Here is a 19,677-nt window from a genome sequence, read left to right on the forward strand (position 1 = left end):
GGGCAGCGAGCTTTGCAGGAAATATTCCTGTGGACAGAGCGATGTTATTGACGGGGGAAGGTGCGGCAAGTCTGGGTCGCTCTTGCCCCCGAAACTTTACTTCCCGTGGCACCTGCCTTTGCTACACTTGCTCCTTCCCACCGGATATTCTTATGCTAGATACGTATTCGGCTTATAAGATGGAATAGGAGAGAAGACTCATTGTCCTCATCCAGTGCGCTCCTCTACCTAGCAGCCACCCACCTGATTCAAGGTCAGATGGCATGGTACCTACCTATGTTGGTGTTGCCTCTCGATGTCGATAGATCACTGGAATACCGTCATCGTATTCGTAGACTCACATCAACTCAGAACCTGTTCTCATCACCAAATGTAGAGATACCCGCTACATCATGTAGCCGAGATGGACCATGGCAATGGAGGGAGCATATGCGTTTAAGTTACATTACTCCGTAAAAACCATCGAACTGCCCTTCACTACGTAAGGTATCAATTCTAGCATTAGTCAACTGTCTAAGAGATATTTACGATTCGTTGGGTGCGCGTTTGCAGTGATCATTGTAAGTCTTCAGTGAATGCCATCTTCGTTCGCGATAGCCTCATGGTCTGGTCCTTTTGGATCACGACTAGCATGTTTACGCCCGGTGTTGGGGGAACTACCAAAAAAATCAACGACACCTGGATGTCACTGACAAGAAATGACTATCAGGAAGACCTAGAACAGCTACACGCAAAAATTGTCTCGGCAGACACTCGAGCCGGTATATCAAGCATTGTGATTTCTCGTGATCCTGAACGACAGACCGTCCCGTCGAATTGGGTGATGATCTCGCGAGTCGCAACTAAGGTACATCGATACTGTCCGTTGTGACGTTCAGTGCCCCACTCAGCTTCTCCAGATTTTTTTCTTCCAGAACGCATTCGGAGTAGGGGGGTTGGCATTAACGATCCAGGGGGCGTGTACGTAAGCCGCATAGTCTCGGTGGATAGAGGGGTCCTCCAAAAAATTATTTTGCATTTCCATCGATCGCAACTTTTCGCAGTCGCAGTCCAGCCATACCGCAAACAACCATGGCACCCTCCTCAACACCCAGTCAAGCCGAGCTGGACCGGCGGAGGGTAAGTCAATTCGATTCACATTGTCCTCGAGGTGCGATTCTCCCATACTGACCACTCCTTGCAGATAGTCGGTATCAATAAGGAAACTGTCACTGATGTGACTTCGACCGACTACCCGGGCACCTACGCCGGCGAGGACCACGCCTGGGACCTCGACCGTTTCGCCTCCAACTTCCGCGTCCAGTTCCACCACAATGCCCAGCACGAAGCCTCCTTCTCCCTCATCGGCGTCGACGCCTCCATCGCAAACGCCTTCCGCCGCACCCTCATCGCCGAGATCCCTACCATCGCCATCGAGAACGTCTACATTGAGAACAACACCTCGGTGATCCAGGACGAGGTCCTCGCCCACCGCCTCGGTCTCATCCCTTTCACCGGAAACCCCGAGGGCCTGCACAAGTTTCTAAAGTGGTACCGCAAGCCCGAGCAGGGCGGCAAGGGCTCCTTCGACTACAACACCGTCCAGCTGCGCCTGCGCATCGAGTGCACCCGCAACCCGGATGCCGCCCCCGGCGAGACGGACCCGGCAAAGGCCTTCCACCACGCGAGCGTCTACGCAAGGGACATTGAGTTCGTCCCCACCGGCCGCCAGGTCGAGTTCTTCTCCGGCGAGGACGCCATCCGCCCCGTCAACCCCGACATCCTCATCGCCAAGCTGCGGCCCGGCCAGTGCATCGAGCTCGACATGCACATGCACAAGGGTATCGGCTCCGACCACGCCAAATTCTCCCCCGTCGCTACCGCTTCGTACCGTCTCATGCCCACCATCACCATCACGCGGCCAATCCTCGGCCAGGACGCGGACAAGTTTGCTAAGTGCTTCCCCCAAGGCGTCATTGGCTTCGAAAAGGTCACAAAGAAGGAGGCCGCCGTTGCCGGCAGCGGATACGAGGGTCACGAGGGCGAGAAGAAGGCTGTGGTCAAGGACGCCATGAGAGATACAGTCAGTCGTGAGTGCTTGCGCCACCCCGAATTCGAGGGCAAGGTCAAGCTGGGCCGGGTGCGTGATCACTTTATCTTCTCCATTGAGAGCACAGGACAGTGGGACAGCGACGAATTGTTTTTGGAGTCGGTTAAGCAGTTCAAGACGAGGTGTATCCGTCTTGAGCAGCAGGTCATCAACATGGTTAGATGAAGCATCACTGCACATGTACCATACTTATAGATATCCCGTGTTTCTGGTTTTGCAAGGGCTGGCTGGCAATGGAAAGAAAGAAAAAAGTTCATAATGACACTCGGTTTTATTTGCTACATTCGTCTAGTTGCTTCTTTTGGTGCGAGTACACCTGATATGCCATGCCTTTTGACATTCCCAAAATGCTATTATCATCATCATCCCACGTAAATGCTGAGTATCTATCTATGTGGCCTTCTTGAACCGCAGGTAGAAGTTGAATTCCAGAGGGAAAGCAGGATCCGTGACAATAACATTTTGCCCATCTTCCAGCTCGAGCTCCTTGATGGTCTTTCCAAGGTTGGCCCGTGTTTTCTCTTCCAGGCTGGGCGGAAACTGCATGTACAAGGTCTTATTGGCGGCTCTGAATGAAGGCTTTTTCAATTGTGCCTCGGGACGGATGGCAAACGAGTCCACCAGGTCTTGGAGTGTGCTGTCGGGGTCGACCTCGAGCGGCCGCGATTCCTGTCCACAGACGGGGCAGTCGTCTTTCTTCTCGTGCTTGAAGGTGTAGGTGTAGATGCTGTCATTTCCAGAATACATCATATAGTTTTCCTCCATTCCAAGCGTTGGCGCGGCCGAGCTGGCGAGCTTAAAGGCTTCATTGCAGCATGCTGCCGCAATGATGGCGTTTGTGGATGCGATGGCGGGAATGATGTTCTTGATGACTCCCTGGGTCAGGGCGTAAGTGACGCCTGTAATATTGAATTCTTGGGCACGTGTAAGAGCCTTTTGGTACAGCCAGGACACATGGGTAGTGTCGTCCTTGTCCAGCTTTGGAAACGGCTTCTCCTGGTCCCAGGCGATGACGTGTGCCCACTCAATGCAGTGCTCTGGTTGTCGGGGGATTGAGGCGATTGTGCAGAGAGGAACAGCGGCTCTCGGTGCGTGCATGTCCAGTTGGCATTCGATACAAGATGTAATCGAAGGTACGATGACTCGAGCCTGACCCTTAAAACCCTCTGTGCCCCCATCTATCATGGGAATCAATGAATCCGGGTCCTCGCCTTCTTCAGCAATCTGTACGAGGGTCGCGTTGATCCACCTGCGGGCCTCGATGCTGTCCAATCCACATATGACGAACTGGAATTGTTTGTAGAAGTCTTGACCAAAATCTTGAATGGCGCAGTTATGGGCTGTAATGCTGACACCCTTGACACGACGCATGACGAACTGAGCCGCGACTTCAGCCTTGTACTTGCCGACGTCGGACTTTCTGAAGAGGAATTGCCGATTTAGGTTCGAGATGTCGATAGTATCTGGCCAAGCAAATGTCAGATCTTGAGTAGAGCGGCGAGACAGGGTACGGCTTACCCATGTCAATGACATGAATATCCTTGAACTTCGACATGGCCAAGTTCTTTAAAATCTCACATCCAAGACCTCCGGCGCCACTTGTATAATGTCAGTCGTAGTTATCGTGTTCGAGTAGGGGATCACCAACATTACCCTACACGATGTGTTAGTAGACAGCACCGACTCATTGGATCATGCAATACCATACAGGACCTTGATCTTGTCAAACTGTTCAAAAGCCTCCTCCGTTCCGGCCACATCAGGATCGCTGAAGGGTCCTGGGGTCTTGCGAATGTTGTCGAGATAGGTCCTGTACCATGCTATGGTCAGCGATTGAGTGCGACAACTGACGACTTGTAGCATGAGAGGCGAACCATCTCTTTGACTCATCGACTTGATGTGCCGCTACCGGGAAAGGTGCTTCGGTAGCCATCGTGAGGAGCGCTCGAATCGGATTGACTTGTAGGTGATGTTCGGTGTGATCACTTTGTTGTTTGTTCCTTGGGTTCTCAACCAGGGTGAGCTTCGGGAGGTGGAGGGGCCGACATGACGATACCTACCTATATAGGGCCAGGTGAGCCTACCTTACCTTACCTATGTCCGTACCTGATAAGGCTTATCGGCAGAATTGTTATCGATAAGATGCCTGCCTCAATGGAAACCTTGCCTAGGTACCTTACCTAAGGTACCTAGGAACCTACCGACCTTGGGGCCTTCTATGGGGGTGTCTACAGTAGAGTGGGGTGTGGAAAGACAACCCCACCGGTCCTTCACTCTTTGGGCTTGGGTGTCTGTCCATCCATTCATAGAGGCAGTCGGGGGACATATTATTCCTAACGAACAGAACTCCCATCTGATATTGCAATCACAACTCAGAGCAATCAGCGAAAATTATTTCGACACTATTCTGGATTTTCGGTCTTTGAGGTGACAGTTTGAGAAAGCCCTTTTCGTTTTCTCACGGTACCATGCAAGGACCGTAGTCCACCACCAGAAAAGGGATTATCAAGCATGGACGACTTCCTTACCCCGGTCAGCACTACCTACCTCAAGGCAAGGCCAAACGAACCATTCTTGGAAGAAGCAGCCACAAGCAACAAGCCTCAACCACCGAAATCTGCTGCTGCCGAAACTCTCTCTGTAGAGAATGCTCTAGAGACTCTGAAGAACCAGCCAGGTTATGACAATCTGATTGGGGTCCTCAAGTCCCTCACTGATGGCAGTGTTGCTGCCACGGGATTCAGGCTTGCGACGCCCAGTCCCGAGGCTGCGCAAATTATTCAGTGCCTCGTCTCGGAGATTGTTCCCAATTACTGGCCTTTGCTCAAAGAAGATGCTTCTGGAGGATCTGGTATACAAGATGTCGAGAGCCCCAAAGACGTCGAGTTGCTGCTTAGATGCTTGAGGAGTGTTACAGGTCTCAACGCCATCATCACCCGTATGAAGGCCTTGATTCAAGAGTCCAAGGCGAGCGCCAAGGATGTAAAGCGCCCAGATTTGAGCCTGAACCTGAATGTGCTACTCGAGGTCAGCTCAGCAGTATTGGGTGGAGACGACTACCTTGCTGCACTATGGACGTCGAGCAGCGCTGGGCTAGAGTCTACAGCGAGAAGACGGCCGATGGCGAATGAGTTCATCGCACTGATAGCCGGTGGACGCCTTATTTCAGTTGCAGCCGAGGCAGATGCCATTGCCAACCCGGACAAAATCAACAAGAATCAACTTTGGATCGCAGACGGGCAACAATACAGCAGGTGGCTGGGTCGAAGTGTCGGAGCGTGGGCGAAGGGTGGCAACTCGTCTGACGATGCGAAGCTATGTGCAGAGGCTTTCATACGATCACTTCGCCTGGGTTATTCTGGCAAGTACACCATCCTCCACGCCATCCCTTCGGTAGCTTGAGGAATGTCACTAACAGATTTGTAGATGCCCTGATGAACCAGTTTATCAGCGAACTTCTGTTAGGCCCTGAGGAAAGCCAAAACGCCTTCTTCAAGCTCTTTGGCCAATTCTCTCAACTGGAGCAGAAGCGGGTCCTCTTTGCTGTTCTCAAGCACTTGTCAGAGACATTTCTCAATAAGCTGGGCGATGTCGAACCTCTGAAGCCGAACTCGGTTATATCCGCTGCGACTGGCATCATCGAGAAGATAGTATCTAACGAAGAAAGCCGAAAGGCACATTTAATCTCTTGGTTGACCAGCTCAACTGGTGCCGGCCTGGGAGATGGCATAGGTATCAGGCGCGCAGCCATAGCAGCGCTTGCACAGGACAGAGAATGCGTCACTCAGGTATTTGAGAAGAGCCTTCACCAGTTCGGCGATCAGCTATACATTAAGCACTCTCCCATCATGCAGCAGCAAGGTTCGACTCTCTCACCTTTGTCACTCTCTAGCACTCACTGACTAGGACAAAGCCCATGCACAAGTTCTTCTCCTTAGCGCTAGTTATGTCAACAAGCTCTCACCCCTGAAGCTTAAGATGCTCATGCGATCTTCAAGCTACCTCAACACCGTGTCCAACCGGATCGGCGCCTCACAAGAGAGGGCTAGATTCTTGGGTATGGCAGTGGGCGAGGCCCTCTCGAGTCTGATCGACGGTGGTGACAAGAAACTGGACTTCAAAATGGAGGAAATGGCAACAGACGAGGCACAGTTCTACAAGGATCTCGTCAGAACGCTGGATAGTACAGGGCCTATCGATCAGTTGATCACCACCCCTGAGGTGGAGCAGAAGAGACAGCCACAACCGCCGGGACCCTCCCGCCGAAACCCAGCACCAAAACCCAAGCAACCAGCCACGCCCTCAAAGTTCATCATACAAGAAGTCTCAGACTCTGAAAGCGAGGACGAGGACCTCATACCCTACGCCAAGCCCTCCGACGATGCAGAAGACTCAGACGAAGATGCCACGCTCGTCCGCCGCGACAAGCCAAGAGCTCCAGTCTACGTCCGCGATCTCATAACCTACCTCCGCGACACTGATAACTACGACAAGCAAAAACTGGCCCTCACCACAGCCCCGCCCCTGATCCGTCGCAAAGCGAACTTTGGCACAGAGGTCTCCTCCCATGCAGACGAGCTCGCCACGCTTCTCGTCGGCCTCCAGGACAAGTTCGAGATTGAAAACTTCAATGACCTCCGTCTTCAGGGCATGATAGCCATCGTCGCAGCACAGCCACAGAAGATGGGCCAATGGTTCGCAAAGACCTTCTTTGACGGCGACTACTCCATCTCGCAGCGTGCCGCGGTTCTCATCGTTCTCGGCCTCAGCGCGCGCGAGCTCGCCGGCTTCGACACCTCGGAATACGCTGCAGCCGCCTCGTTCCCCTCCAAACGCCTCCCGGAGAAGATGGAAGCGCTCTACCTCGACCCGTCCACCGCCCAAGCCCGCCTCGCCTCCTCGTCGAACCTTAAGGCCATTCCCGCCAACGCCCTCGACACCATCGCCGATTCTTTGACGTCTTCCTTCCTCGCCCCCATAGCCGCCAACGCAGCAGACGCAACAACGGGACCAGACGTCCTCAAGCTCTCGACCTTCACCTCCCGCCTGCCTTCAAAGTCCACCAAGAAACCCGGCATCCGTTCCATCCCCAACACAACGGCCTCCCTGCTCGCCACCTCCTTCTTCTTCCCTTTGACGGCCCGCTTCCAACACGCCCTACGATCCCACTCGGCACGCTCCGGTATCTTCATCCAGCCGTACCTCCTCTCCCTCTACCTAAAGACACTGGCCGTGCTCGTCCACGCCGCGGGACCCGCGACGCTGGCCCTCCCGCAGATGACGGCCGAGCTTTGGGATCTTCTGCTGGGTGTCCGCGCCCACGTCAACGGCGACGTACCCGGAACCCACGCGCTGCTGGTCGCGCTGGCGGCCATGCTCGAGGTCAATGAGGCGTCTGACATGCGGCGCTTGTGCGAGGCGCATCCGCGGGAGGTCGTCGAGACGCAGGAGTGGGTCAGCGGTGTCTTTAACGGCACGCGCGGTGACGATGGCGGGGAGGAGAATAATGTGAAGATGCTTTCTGCCGCGGTGCTCATCAAGCTGCAGGAGGCAACGGAGAAGTATCGGGCCCTGCTGCTGGGCGACATGATAGGGTTCTCATAGAGTACGATAGGGCAGGGAGATAAACTCTCAAAAGGAATGGATGTCATTTTTAAAAACGATATCTGACATGGGCCCTTCTCGTTCGAAGCAAACATTGCCCATGCCAACCTAGCATCCAACTTAGAGTAGTCATACATGTCCCTCGTCAACAATCCATACCCCTCTAACGCCGATGCTCCGTGAATACATGCAGGTCCTTTCCGTATTTTCATGCTGCTTTCCATGTATACAAGACAAAGCCAAACGTACCAAACCCATCAAGTGGATTCACCCATCAGGTCCTGTAGGTCCTGTCTTCCGCCCTTACGGACAGGTAGCGTTGACAGGTACTGGTTTGCGTGACTTAGATGCTCACCCAAACTCATCGCCATTCTCCTCAACTCTTCCTTCACAGCGTCTGCACTAGCTGAGCCTTGCATGACCTCCACAGACGGCGGCGCTGGTGGAGGAGGCAGCGGGATAGTGCCACTGTCCCGGTTCCCTACCGAGCGTGGGATACCCGGGGGCAGGGCTGGCTGGGCGGCCTGCTGTGGAGTCAGATATTCGGGATCAGAGTAGTCGGCACTGTTGACGCTGTTGAATGAGCGATGTGTGTTAAGTCGCAACCCGCCCTGGCCATTGGGCCGAACGGTAGCACCGGGCTCGGCTAGGTTGAGGTCGACGAGGCTTAGTTGATCATCGTCTTTGGGAGCGCGCGAGGAGAAGTCCGAGTCATCCGAAACATAGATTGACGGTTCTCGGTTCGATGATGGTACATATAGGGATGGTTCTCTATTCGATACTGGGACGTAGATGGAAGGTTCCCGGTTTGATGTGGGCACGTAAAGGGAGGCATGACGCTCCAGGTCGAAGGGGTTCGCCATTCCCATCTCTGAGCCGCTGACAGATGCGACGTCCGAGTTTGCTGTTGAAGGACGAGTGAGCTCCGGCATGGGATCGGCCAAGCCCATGTCGAGGTCGATCAAGCTGCCGGTAGATACACGGTTATTCTGGTTACTGGGAGGCGGAACCATAAGTTCATCCAGATCTATCAAGCTCCCCGTGGACTCTCTGTTGTTCATCTGTGAGCCAGGCCGGGGAACCATTAAGTCGCCGCCATAGTTAGGAGCGGGGACAGGATCGGTCTGATGGTGGAACATTTGCGGGCGAGACGCAGAACTTGGTCCCGAATGGTCATCCCACGATGGCCTATCTTCGTGGAAGGGGCGATCTTCGTTAAAGGGAAACCTCGACATTTCCGGGTTTGCGGAAGCCGGAGGTGCCATGGAAGGGAACTTCCAGTCCTGCGTCCTTCTATTCGGATTCAGATCTGCAGGGTCACTCGATGGTGCTTTGCTGAAGTCTGGCTCGTCGCCCATATGATAATCGACAGACACGCGCGGTGCGCCGGCTCTGATGGTGTTCATATCCACAAAGTTGGATAGATCACCACCGTGCAGTGAAGCGTCGAGATCGATGAGTGATTCTCTCACTGCTGTTGACTGGAGCGAGTCGTCTCGCAGTGGAAGATCTGAAGTTGGCGGAGGGATCGGTCTGCCATAGTAGGCTCGAGAGTTGTCTTCGTAATTGGAAATAGTGTTTGGGTCAAACACCTTTTCTAAGGGAGCTTTCATGGCAGCAAGTTGTTGTGGTGGCGGTCTCCGCCGCGATTTCGGCTTGGATCGAGACATGTCATCCAGAAGCATAGGGTCGAATTCCACGTTTGAGCCATACACATCGTAGACTGCCTGAGCGTCCGTATTTTGAAAGACTTGTTGGTCGAATGCCATCGTTGTGCTAAAGTTCCATTCGTCGTTGGCCATCGCAGTGGATGAAAAGTCGGACTCATCCATGCCGGACATGCCCTGGGCTCCTCCCGGAGCAAAGAGTGATTTACGGCTGCCACCTTGTGACTCCCAAAGCTTGAATCCTCTGACTAGTAATGCCAGTGATGCTGCTGGGTATTCTTGGGCCGAGTTGGCGATGTAAGGGTGGTTCTGTACCTCTTCGATTGTTGGTCGCTTCGTCGGATCCTCTTCTAAGCAGTAGGCAACTAGGTGCTTTAGTCGGTCGGAGTACTGATCGCCCTCCAATCGAGGCGTGTGTGCCTTGATGTAATTTCCAAGCTGATAAACGTCGACACCAGCCATGACGTTTGGTGGTAAGCCGGAGGCAATCTCAAAAACCATGGAGCCGAATGCCCAGATATCCACCTCTGTTCCATAGGATGTTGACTGATCGAAAAGTTCCGGGGCCATCCAGTGAGGGGTTCCGATGAAGGTTGATCGTTTATCGAATTTCGTCTCAATAACACCTGCCACTCCGAAATCGCAAAGTTGCACTCCACCAGCCTCGGTGACCAGAACATTGGCGCACTTGATGTCGCGATGAATGATGCCTTGCCGATGAACCCAGAAGACAGCTTCAGAGACCTCTCTGAGGATTGGAATAATCCACTTCTCTTGCAGGCCACCGGGAGCGGTCGGCTTCATGAGTGTAGCCACACTTCCTCCGGCGCAGTACTCCGTGATCATCCACATAGATTGGCCGACAGGCAATGCGTCGATGACATGATTGATGTTCCTTGCGCCGCTGTCGCTTAGAAGCTTCAGCGCATTAACTTCAGCCAAAAATTCCTTGAAGGTGTCTGCAAGCTTCGGGTTGACGGTGTCGCTTTCTTCAATGTCGATGATTTTGACCGCCACAAGCATACTGGTGTTGATGTCGGTTGCTTTATAGACACGACCAAAACTTCCCTTGCCAATCAATTCATTGAGAAGATATGGCGGCTTGTCCTGTCCTGCTTTGGCCACCTCATCGTCCACCGCAGCTTGCATCTTTTTCGCATCTTCTAGGGCCTTCTGCTTCGTCACCGAGAAGTCGGGGCCTCTGACTTGGAGTGACATCTTGGGTGAGTTGTGACCGTTAAGGACGGCCTGAAAAGCTGCGTGTCTCTTCCTCGAGTCGATAAAAACAAAAATTGCAATCAAGCAGCGGTCGAAGAGAAACAGATCAGTCCCCTGTGCATTCAATGCTGAGGTTGCCGATTAGGGCCAGATGTTATGAGAAGTTGCAGTATTCATCGAGGTTGGGTTGTACGCATACTGCAATCTGATACGTCCAAGTTCGGGTCAAACACAGGGGGTGAGGTTGCGAGCACGGTGAAAGTGGCAGGTACTGGAGTTATTTCCAGCCAATCACTGTTAGCATACAGTAATTTATCATATGCAACTAAGCTATTTCGCAACAAAGCGGTGTATCGATATAACCATCTCAATCACAGCAGAAGGATTCATTGTCCTCTCACTTCATCATCAAGTCGCTCTCGTAAGTTCAAGCAACACTTGCTTTCGTACAAGAGTGCTAATTGGTATCGCCGTGTAAGGTACTTGCTTGTGTATTTACATGCAGCTGACCTCGAAGTGGTAGAACATCTTTCCCGACTTACACCTCACAACCACCCCGACAACCAGCCAGTTTTCTTGGCCCCAGTCTTGCCCTCAACTTTCCCCTCAGGCTTCACCTCCGTTTCATTTGTTCTTGTCTTGTATGCCCTGGGACTCTCAAAATCACTTGCCTTGCCATTCCAAATTCCAAGCTTCTTTGACTTGGCCCTGGCCTCGGCAGCTTTGTATGCCTTTTCAGCCCCTCCCCATTCGACTCCCGTTTTCGCTTCATATGTCGTTGCCAACCCGAGCCTCAGCATTTCTAGACCGACGTCCTTCTTGAACAGAAACGGTCTGACGTATACTGTCGCAACAACGCGTTCATATTGATCGCGCCTGTGAATCCGAGCCCAGACACGTTTGTTCTGTATGTAGACTCTCAGCCATTGCAGCGCTTCTGCCGCACCTGGCTGCCCCGGCCGGCCAAAGTGTGCGCCCTCGGGAGCATCAATTCCAGCCATCCGTATCGGTATCTGTGCTGAGTCTCAGAACTAGCTTCTCCTTCCTCTCAGAGTTGCACTTACTGTCTTTCCCTTGAGTGCGGCTCTGGTGTTGGGGACCTTCCTCAGCCAATCCCAGCCTGCCAGTCTGCCGCCTGGTGTGTGGAACAGGTGAAAGTTATCGCCATCTCCCACACTGGTCACTCGGCCCAGAAGAGTCCTCTTTCTGAAAAGCTCTGGCTGGATGTGGTTTGTTGTGGGGAACCTCCGCAGCCGGGTTTGATAAAACATGAAAGCTGCCAGAGATGCGACGGATGTCAGGAAAACGGGAGCCCACTCTCTAGCAGCCTGCAATGGCGGCGCAGGTTGTGGCAGCAGGTCGTTCCATGATGTGGGTAAGACGCGCGCATCATCTTCTGACTTGCTCGGTGTGGGCGGTTTTCCTGAGCTGGAAGAGCTGAACGGCCATGGCATTTTCGAAGACTCCTAGTGGAGTTCTGAACCTACACACGTTCACCGGCGGTGAGAAATAGACCGAGCGAGTGTCTAAGGTAGAGCTTCTGATCAGCTTATTAAGTTTGCGCCACCTATGAAAGAGAGGCCAAGATGTGGGAGGATCTTGATCGAAACATCATTGACTCCAAGAATGCTAGGCATTGATGTCTTGTGCAAACGCAATGCAAGTTGAATTGAGAAAACAGTTACTTACCTCGTTTGATACTGGCTACAGCTTGAGACTAGTTTGTGAGAGAGCTGCAACTCAATTGAATCCACATCCATGTAACATAAGCCGTGTGCGATACAGTACGTACTGTATCTCAAACACTGTTGCGCACCTCCAAGGGCTGCGGCAAAACCGTGCTCCGCTGAGCCAATCAGCGAAGGCCCATTTTGAATCGATGCGTTCGAGCTTTCGGGACATGACGGCCACACTACACACTTTCGAAGGCGAATCCCCTCTATCCAACCTAGCCGGCCCTTAGCCATTGGCATAATAAAGGAGGCTCAATTGGAGGCAGCATATCTCCTTGACCTCTTTTGCAGCCGTCTCTCCACTCTACAATCGCCATGTCAGGCATCTACCGACTTGCTGGCCACAGCGCCAAGAGGTTATGTCTGCGCCCGGCAGCAGTCACCTCCTTCGCCGCCCGCCCGTTCTCGACGACCTCCCTGCGCCGATACGCCGATGCCGCCCCCGAATACCAAGGAACGCGCCTCACTCCTGTCTCGACCGACTTCTCTCGCGCCGAGGACCACTACAGCTTGACGCCGCCGAAGGACCAGGACACGACACCTGAGGAGTCTGTCGAGGACCGAAAGATCCGCCACTACACCGTCAACTTCGGTCCCCAGCATCCCGCCGCCCACGGTGTGTTGCGTCTGATTCTCGAGCTCAATGGCGAAGAGATCATCAGAGCCGATCCTCACGTCGGCCTGCTTCACAGAGGTACAGAGAAGCTTTGCGAGTACAAGACGTACCTCCAGGCCCTCCCCTACTTCGACCGTCTCGACTACGTTTCCATGATGACGAACGAGCAATGTTTCGCCCTTGCCGTTGAGAAGCTTCTCAACGTCGAGATTCCCGACCGCGCCAAGTGGATTCGTACCCTGTTCGGCGAGATCACCCGTATTCTGAACCATCTGATGTCCGTTCTGTCACACGCTATGGATGTTGGTGCTTTGACGCCTTTCCTGTGGGGTTTCGAGGAGCGTGAGAAGCTCATGGTAAGTTGGGAGAAATGACGAAGCCGATTGTGCGATTTCCGGCTAACCCGTGTGTCTGTCAGGAATTCTACGAGCGTGTCTCCGGTGCCCGTCTCCACGCCGCCTATGTCCGTCCCGGTGGTGTCCACCAGGACATCCCGGTCGGTCTTCTTGACGATATCTACCAATGGGCTACCCAGTTCGGTGACCGCATTGACGAGACCGAGGAGATGTTGACGGACAACCGTATCTGGATCCAGCGTCTTCAGGGTGTTGGTGTGGTCTCTGCCGCCGAGGCTCTCAACCTGTCATTCACCGGTGTTATGCTGCGTGGTTCCGGTGTCCCCTGGGATATCCGCAAGAGCCAGCCTTACGATGCCTACGGCGAGGTTGAGTTCGACGTGCCCGTCGGTGTCCGCGGTGACTGCTACGACAGATACCTTTGCCGTATGGAGGAGTTCAGACAGTCCCTGCGCATCATCCACCAGTGCCTCAACAAGATGCCTGCTGGTCCCGTCCGCGTCGAGGACTACAAGATCTCGCCCCCTCCCCGTGCTGCCATGAAGGAGAACATGGAGGCCCTTATCCACCACTTCCTTCTCTACACCAAGGGTTACACTGTCCCCCCTGGTGAGACCTACTCCGCCATCGAGGCCCCGAAGGGTGAGATGGGTGTCTTCGTCGTCAGCGACGGCAGCGAGAGACCCTACCGCGTCCACATCAGAGCCCCTGGTTTCGCTCACTTGGGCGGTTTCGACCACGTTTCCAAGGGCCACATGCTTGCTGACGCTGTAGCGGTTATTGGTACTATGGATTTGGTGTTCGGTGAGTTCGTTCCTTTTGATAATGCCACAATAAAGCAGGTGCTAACTATTACCCCAGGTGAGGTTGATCGGTAAAGGGTGTGTCAGAGGATGGATATCAAAATGACTTTGAGGAACTTCTTTCCTTTTGTGTACTTGTAGAGTGAAGAGACAGAGCGCCGACGTATATACCGCATTGTTCTCTTTTCTAGAAGAATTTCGTACAGACCATGGCATGCAAAATGTCTCTAGTCTACGTTCACTGAATAAGCTTGTTTATGAAAACCTCGGTCAGGTGTCTGGCATTGGCCATTGATTTGATATTTAGACTAAAGATACAAATGGCCTGACTACGCAGACCAGGCTTTTTTAGGTTGATAGTACAGCTTTTTGGGGTTGGAATACATAGAGTACAACTCTAGAAGAGCTTGGCGCCAGTGGTTGAGGCTTGGTCCATGAAGAACTTCTTCAGAGGGCCGAGAGCATTCACCGCGCTAAGACCAAGAGATCGCAATGGGACAAGAGGCCCGCTCTCCACAGAGTATAGCTTGTGAAGTTTGTCGCATACGCCCAGTACAATATGATTCGCAACGTAGCGCTCCGCATTGTACGCCTCGAGGGAAAGTGTCGTTCCCAGGTCCTGGCCAGTAGAAACGGCTGTCTCAATAGTCTTGACCAAACTTTGGACGTCCCCTTGACCCTGGTTCAGGCCTTGCCCAGCCAGGGGGTGGATGGTGTGTGCCGCGTCGCCAACGAGGGCAATGCGCTCGGCGGTATAAGTGTCTGCGTGACGCATCTTGAGCGGGAAAGAGGCAACGGTGCCCTCCTGAACTCCAACGACCTGCTGAGGAATCGCCCGGTGATCGAAAGGAGTATGCTCCAGTCTCCAGGCAAGCTCCTCAGACTGACCAGATTCCTGCTTGTGCATAAACTCCAGGTCGACGGGACTTAGTCGGAAGGCAGCGTTGACCATGGAGATGAAGTCTTTCGGCGACAGGCTTTTCAAAAGTGCGGCGTTGGCAGATGTTGTTGACCACACCAGCGTCGAGTAGTTCCCAGGCATCGGCAACATTGCCACAGGGCCAGTAGGCAAGAAGCGCTGGTACGCGATCTTGTTGTGTTCCCCGCCCCATCCCTCGCCCTCCAACTGGAGCGTCGCAACAACGCCATGTCTGCCATAGTCCCAGCCCTGCGCCTTGATACCGGCAAAGGTCCTCACAGGGCTGTTTGCGCCGTCAGCTCCGACCAGCAGTCTTGCGTGGAGCTGCTTTCCGCCTGACAAGTGAACAACAGGCCACTGCGTCAAGTCTAGGTCCTCCGTTTCCTCTCCGAAGCTGATGTTCTCGACCTTTGCGTTTTCGAATACCGAGACTCCACCAAGCTCCTCCAGACGGCTCAAGAGACCGGAAGTCAAGTTGAGGTTCTCGCACATGTATGCGATTGTCTTGCCCGGCGCCGAACCCGCCGGCCAGTCGAATTCGATTCTCGCGCCACTAACACCGTCCCAAACCTGCATTTCATTGTAGTCTTGGACGCGATCGCGCTTGATGTGGCTCCAGGCTCCAATTGTGTTGAGGTATTGAGCTGAGGTCGGGGTGAGGGAGCTGCATCGATTCGAGAACTTGTCGGCCGGGAGGTTCCACGCGCGAATCTTAGAGAGATCTTGAGCTTCGACGAGTGCTACTCTGAGACGGGATGTGACTGGGTTGGCCCCTAGAACATGTTAGTCCCTCTCTATGTACCCACGAAATTGCGACTGTAGCATACGAAGAGCGCTCAGAAGACTCAAGCCTGCCGGTCCACCTCCCACGCAAACGACATCATAGATGTCTGGCTCGGATGCTGAGGATGTTGCGCCTACACTCGCATAGGACCGGCGAGCCTGGGTCTGAATTTTACGTGTGCAAGACCTGCAGACCGACCGGTTTCTGGCCAAGAGGACCCTGGTGGTCGCCATTCTGTCTGAGCCGTCAAGAGGTGGGTTTTTGAGGGGTTCGCTGAGATTGGTATCACATGGAACGAACCATCAGTCGAAATGATGGTCAAGCTCGAAAGAATTCGCCACACCCAGCCACATTTCTGTTCGAGCTTGAGTGTGGCTGAGGCAGGACCCCTCGAGTCCGTGCTTGCTCTTTCCCCCCTGCTCTTACCTCGGAGTCTGGAAGGACTGGAAACTTTGGAAAGGTCATCCCCTGTCACTTCCCTAGTCGCCCCCCACACTAGTTGTTTTTTCCACATGACCTTTGCTGTTGCCACAGCACCCAGAAGCGACAGGATGCTCCTACTTGTTGCGTCAGTGGGCTCCCGCCCGTGTCTTTCATCCATCCCGTCCGACGTTATCAACATCTGTCCACTGGGCGCATCATTTGCACAACTTTGCACCTTACACCCCATCGCTCAGACCTTGGTGCACCTGCCACGGCCGCAGAAAGCAAGGCCCAAATCCTATGTGGAACTGCATTTTGTATGCGCCAGTCACTCCTTCCTTTCCTGCTCTATCCCTCAAGGTTTCATACTGCAGGGCTTCAAAGGCTGCCTTGTGAGCCTCCTTTGACGTCTTGTCGCAAAGTGTCCAGGCTCTGATACCGTCATTCAGCACCAACCTTTCTTTGATTGCAATTCCCGGGTTTCTTTGCTTATACTCTCTGCTTTCTCTGCAAACAACCAATTTTCGACGGCATCTCCAACTGCTTCAACATGGACGACTATGAATACCTTCAGCCTGGGTTCGACCCCAAGTCGCTGACAGTTCCTCGGCTCCGCTCGATCCTCGTCGCGCACGACATCCAGTACCCCGCAACAGCCAAAAAGCCCCAGCTCATCCAGTTGTTCGAAGAGCAGGTTGTGCCTCAAGCCAAAAAGATTCTGGCGAAACAAGCCAAGGCCAAAAGATCAAGCTACGGCATTGTCGACGCTGGGAGCTCTCAGGACACTGACGACTTCGATAACGACTACGACCTTGCTCCTCCTCCGCCGAGGGTGACGAGATCGAGATCGCCGCGCAAAGCATCTGCTCGGATCAGAAGTGAGGAATATGAGCAAGAAGTGCCGGCTCCAGTCAGCCCGACGAAGCGGAAGGTCCGAGCTGCGAGCCGACAATTGCCAGAGCCTGAACCTGAACCTTACATCGAGCCTTACACCGAGCCTGAGCCGCCCAAGTCTGTTCGCAAGCGAGCTGTCACTCCCAAGATTCCGAAGATCAAGCAGGAAGAGTCCGAGGAGGATTTCTTCAACCGTAGAGAGTCACAGTACTTCTCTACAGAGAACCCCTTCCAGAGTGGGAGCCCAGCAACGCAGCTCATCACAAGCCCCACTGGACGAAGAAAGACCACTGGCCTAGATTTCGCAAATGGCAAATTTGAAAGTAGCCCTCGACGACGAACGGATGGTCACTACGCCGAGGATCGCCCCAAATCGTCGAGAAAGTCCCATGCCTTCGAGGTTCCTGTCAGCGATCTTCTTCGCGAGCAGACACCCGAACCTCAAGAGTTTGAGGTTGAGGCTGGGGAAGAGTTCACCCCTGATGCACAGTTCGAGATGGAACAAGAGATGGCTGCCGGTGGTGAAAGAGCCCTAGCTCCGCGGCCTGCATCACCTCCACGTCCGAGACGTAGTCTCGCCAAACCTCTTTGGGCTCTTGCGATCTCCCTGTTCGGAGCGTACGGTGCGTGGTATCGACAGGAGAAGGTTGCTGTTGGCTACTGCGGACTCGGTCGACCTGCCACGCAAATCATCCCTCCTGAGGTCGCAGTTCCCGATTGGGCAGTGCAGCTTGCAGAGCCCCAGTGCGAGCCTTGCCCACAGCACGCTTACTGCTACGAAGATTTCACTGTTCGCTGCGAGCCTGACTTCATTTTGAAGCCTCACCCTCTGGCTTTGGGCGGTTTGGTTCCACTTCCACCCACATGTGAGCCGGATGGCGAAAAGGTTAGAAGAGTGAAGGCTGTGGCGGACAAGGCGGTCGAGGAACTAAGAGAGCGCCGCGCTCAATTCGAATGTGGAGATTCCACTGTAGATGCTGGTCAGGCGCCAGCGTCACCATCCATTGCAGAAGAAGAGCTGAAGGCTGCGATTAGTGCAAAGCGGAGCAAGAAGATGAACAAGCAAGAGTTTGACGACCTTTGGGTCGCCGCGATCGGAGAAGTCAAGGGTAGAGAGGAAGTAGAAGTGGCACCGTAAGTCCTCATACTTCTTTCCTTTGTCAGAGTCCTGTCCAGAATCCCCTTTCGCTCGTATATCAGTATCGTCAAATCACCATTCTGACCAGTGTACTAACCAGATCGGATGTGCCCGAAGTAGAAAGGCCAATTCCACCTCAATTTCAGACGCCTACCTCTCGTCTACCTCTCTCGCTCGGTTACCGATCGGCTGCACCCTCAAGCGCTCAGTCAGACTCGGCCTGGCAAGACATCGACTCTCAATTGGATCTGTGATTCTGTTGATTTCGGCTTACTTTTACGTCCGGCGGAAGTACAGGTCTCACAAGGCGACTGTGGCGCAGGTTCCTGCGTTGGTAGACCTTGTTTTATCAAGACTGGCAACACAAAAGGAGCTCGGCGAGGAAGACATTGATGACCCTTGGCTCTTCCTCCCAAACCTCCGCGACGACGTGCTTCGTTCGGTCCACTCGCTCGGAGAGAGAGACCGAATTTGGATAAAGGTCAAGGCCGTGGTTGAGCAAAACAGCAACGTGCGGACCAGCCAGAGAGAGGGAAGGAGCGGCGAAGTTGGTCGCGCGTGGGAGTGGATTGGACCGATTGCAGGGGACAGTGCCAGACGGCGCAAGAGCGGACGTATTTCCTATGGAGCGGATGTCAAGACAGAAGATACCCCGGGGACGTCAGAGGACAAGGCTGCTGCTCATTCAAAATGGGATGAGCCACGGCCTATCTATTGAGCTGTGTGTGTGTCGATGGAGATGCACTGTCGACCAGTCATCATACCTTTCCTAGGCGCCATCACGCGTAATAATTTTCTTTGTTAGAACGGATTTGATGCAACGAGGAGGCTCTGGTGATTTTCCCCCTCTCAACACCTTGCTCATGAGCTAGGACGGAAAGGCGTTCAGGAATGCTGTACAGCGTACGGATATGAGGGACAGAATCACGGTTTCGTAGGATGACACGGTGATAGTTTTCATACCCCGAGATTGAACATACTTCTTACCTTTTTCATGATTATCCTGACGTGTTGTGATTTTTTTTTATAATTGCTGGCCAATTTCGCGCGTGGAAGTGTTTGGTCTTGGTTGCCATCACGTTTTGAGTCGTTGCTATGCTCGGGCGGAGGATGTCGGAGCGATCGGATTTGCGAGCGGAGGTGGTGGTGCAGCCAACAACAACGGTTAAGGACACCCGGGGAGACGGAAAAAAAAAGCCTTCGCGTTCAACACGCCATCCTAGATAGCTCTGTAGAAACCTCAAATACAATGTTGAAGGTCGTTGAATCAATTGTCGAGTAAAATAAGCTTTTTTCCTAATTAAACACTTACACGACACATGGGCGAGTGATGGTCCAGTTTCGTTCTTCTCTCAAGTTCTTGAATTTGGCTAATGCACAGGGTGTTTATTGACACGCAAGGGGAACAGGACCCCTTGGACAAAGGAAAGCTT

The 19,677-nt window shown here is 53.5% G+C and overlaps 9 protein-coding genes across 9 annotated transcripts; 5 read left to right on the forward strand and 4 right to left on the reverse strand.

Annotated features, from left to right (window-relative positions):
- Positions 1-601: 601 nt before the first annotated feature.
- CTAM01_10546 (uncharacterized protein) lies at positions 602-871 on the forward strand (the record flags this gene model as incomplete). The annotated part of the gene is made up of 1 exon (XM_060526561.1): positions 602-871. One exon carries the CDS (start codon positions 602-604, stop codon positions 869-871), a length of 270 nt encoding a protein of 89 aa, XP_060378809.1.
- A 200-nt stretch (positions 872-1,071) lies between these two features.
- Positions 1,072-2,254, forward strand: CTAM01_10547 (RNA polymerase Rpb3/RpoA insert domain-containing protein; the record flags this gene model as incomplete). The annotated part of the gene is made up of 2 exons (XM_060526562.1): positions 1,072-1,119; positions 1,184-2,254. 2 exons carry the CDS (start codon positions 1,072-1,074, stop codon positions 2,252-2,254), a joined length of 1,119 nt encoding a protein of 372 aa, XP_060378810.1.
- Positions 2,255-2,479: 225 nt separating this feature from the next.
- Positions 2,480-4,022, reverse strand: CTAM01_10548 (ThiF family protein; the record flags this gene model as incomplete). Its single annotated transcript, XM_060526563.1, has 5 exons — positions 2,480-3,552; positions 3,608-3,687; positions 3,738-3,743; positions 3,798-3,899; positions 3,964-4,022. The coding sequence occupies 5 exons, from the start codon at positions 4,020-4,022 to the stop codon at positions 2,480-2,482; spliced, it is 1,320 nt and encodes a 439-aa protein (XP_060378811.1).
- A 578-nt stretch (positions 4,023-4,600) lies between these two features.
- CTAM01_10549 (telomere length regulation protein) lies at positions 4,601-7,693 on the forward strand (the record flags this gene model as incomplete). Its single annotated transcript, XM_060526564.1, has 3 exons — positions 4,601-5,441; positions 5,516-5,950; positions 6,003-7,693. The coding sequence occupies 3 exons, from the start codon at positions 4,601-4,603 to the stop codon at positions 7,691-7,693; spliced, it is 2,967 nt and encodes a 988-aa protein (XP_060378812.1).
- A 257-nt stretch (positions 7,694-7,950) lies between these two features.
- CTAM01_10550 (uncharacterized protein) lies at positions 7,951-10,578 on the reverse strand (the record flags this gene model as incomplete). The annotated part of the gene is made up of 1 exon (XM_060526565.1): positions 7,951-10,578. The coding sequence occupies one exon, from the start codon at positions 10,576-10,578 to the stop codon at positions 7,951-7,953; it is 2,628 nt and encodes an 875-aa protein (XP_060378813.1).
- A 545-nt stretch (positions 10,579-11,123) lies between these two features.
- CTAM01_10551 (uncharacterized protein) lies at positions 11,124-12,032 on the reverse strand (the record flags this gene model as incomplete). Its single annotated transcript, XM_060526566.1, has 2 exons — positions 11,124-11,591; positions 11,643-12,032. The coding sequence occupies 2 exons, from the start codon at positions 12,030-12,032 to the stop codon at positions 11,124-11,126; spliced, it is 858 nt and encodes a 285-aa protein (XP_060378814.1).
- A 594-nt stretch (positions 12,033-12,626) lies between these two features.
- Positions 12,627-14,161, forward strand: CTAM01_10552 (NADH-ubiquinone oxidoreductase 49 kDa subunit; the record flags this gene model as incomplete). Its single annotated transcript, XM_060526567.1, has 3 exons — positions 12,627-13,283; positions 13,346-14,087; positions 14,145-14,161. 3 exons carry the CDS (start codon positions 12,627-12,629, stop codon positions 14,159-14,161), a joined length of 1,416 nt encoding a protein of 471 aa, XP_060378815.1.
- Positions 14,162-14,483: 322 nt separating this feature from the next.
- CTAM01_10553 (ubiquinone biosynthesis mono0xygenase COQ6) lies at positions 14,484-16,022 on the reverse strand (the record flags this gene model as incomplete). Its single annotated transcript, XM_060526568.1, has 2 exons — positions 14,484-15,778; positions 15,833-16,022. The coding sequence occupies 2 exons, from the start codon at positions 16,020-16,022 to the stop codon at positions 14,484-14,486; spliced, it is 1,485 nt and encodes a 494-aa protein (XP_060378816.1).
- A 740-nt stretch (positions 16,023-16,762) lies between these two features.
- On the forward strand, positions 16,763-18,962 carry CTAM01_10554 (uncharacterized protein; the record flags this gene model as incomplete). Its single annotated transcript, XM_060526569.1, has 2 exons — positions 16,763-18,240; positions 18,365-18,962. The coding sequence occupies 2 exons, from the start codon at positions 16,763-16,765 to the stop codon at positions 18,960-18,962; spliced, it is 2,076 nt and encodes a 691-aa protein (XP_060378817.1).
- Positions 18,963-19,677: the final 715 nt, after the last annotated feature.

The sequence above is a fragment of the Colletotrichum tamarilloi genome, assembly GCF_030869305.1.
Source record: "Colletotrichum tamarilloi strain Tom-12 chromosome Unknown Scaffold_49.1, whole genome shotgun sequence".
NCBI classification, from domain to species: domain Eukaryota; kingdom Fungi; phylum Ascomycota; class Sordariomycetes; order Glomerellales; family Glomerellaceae; genus Colletotrichum; species Colletotrichum tamarilloi.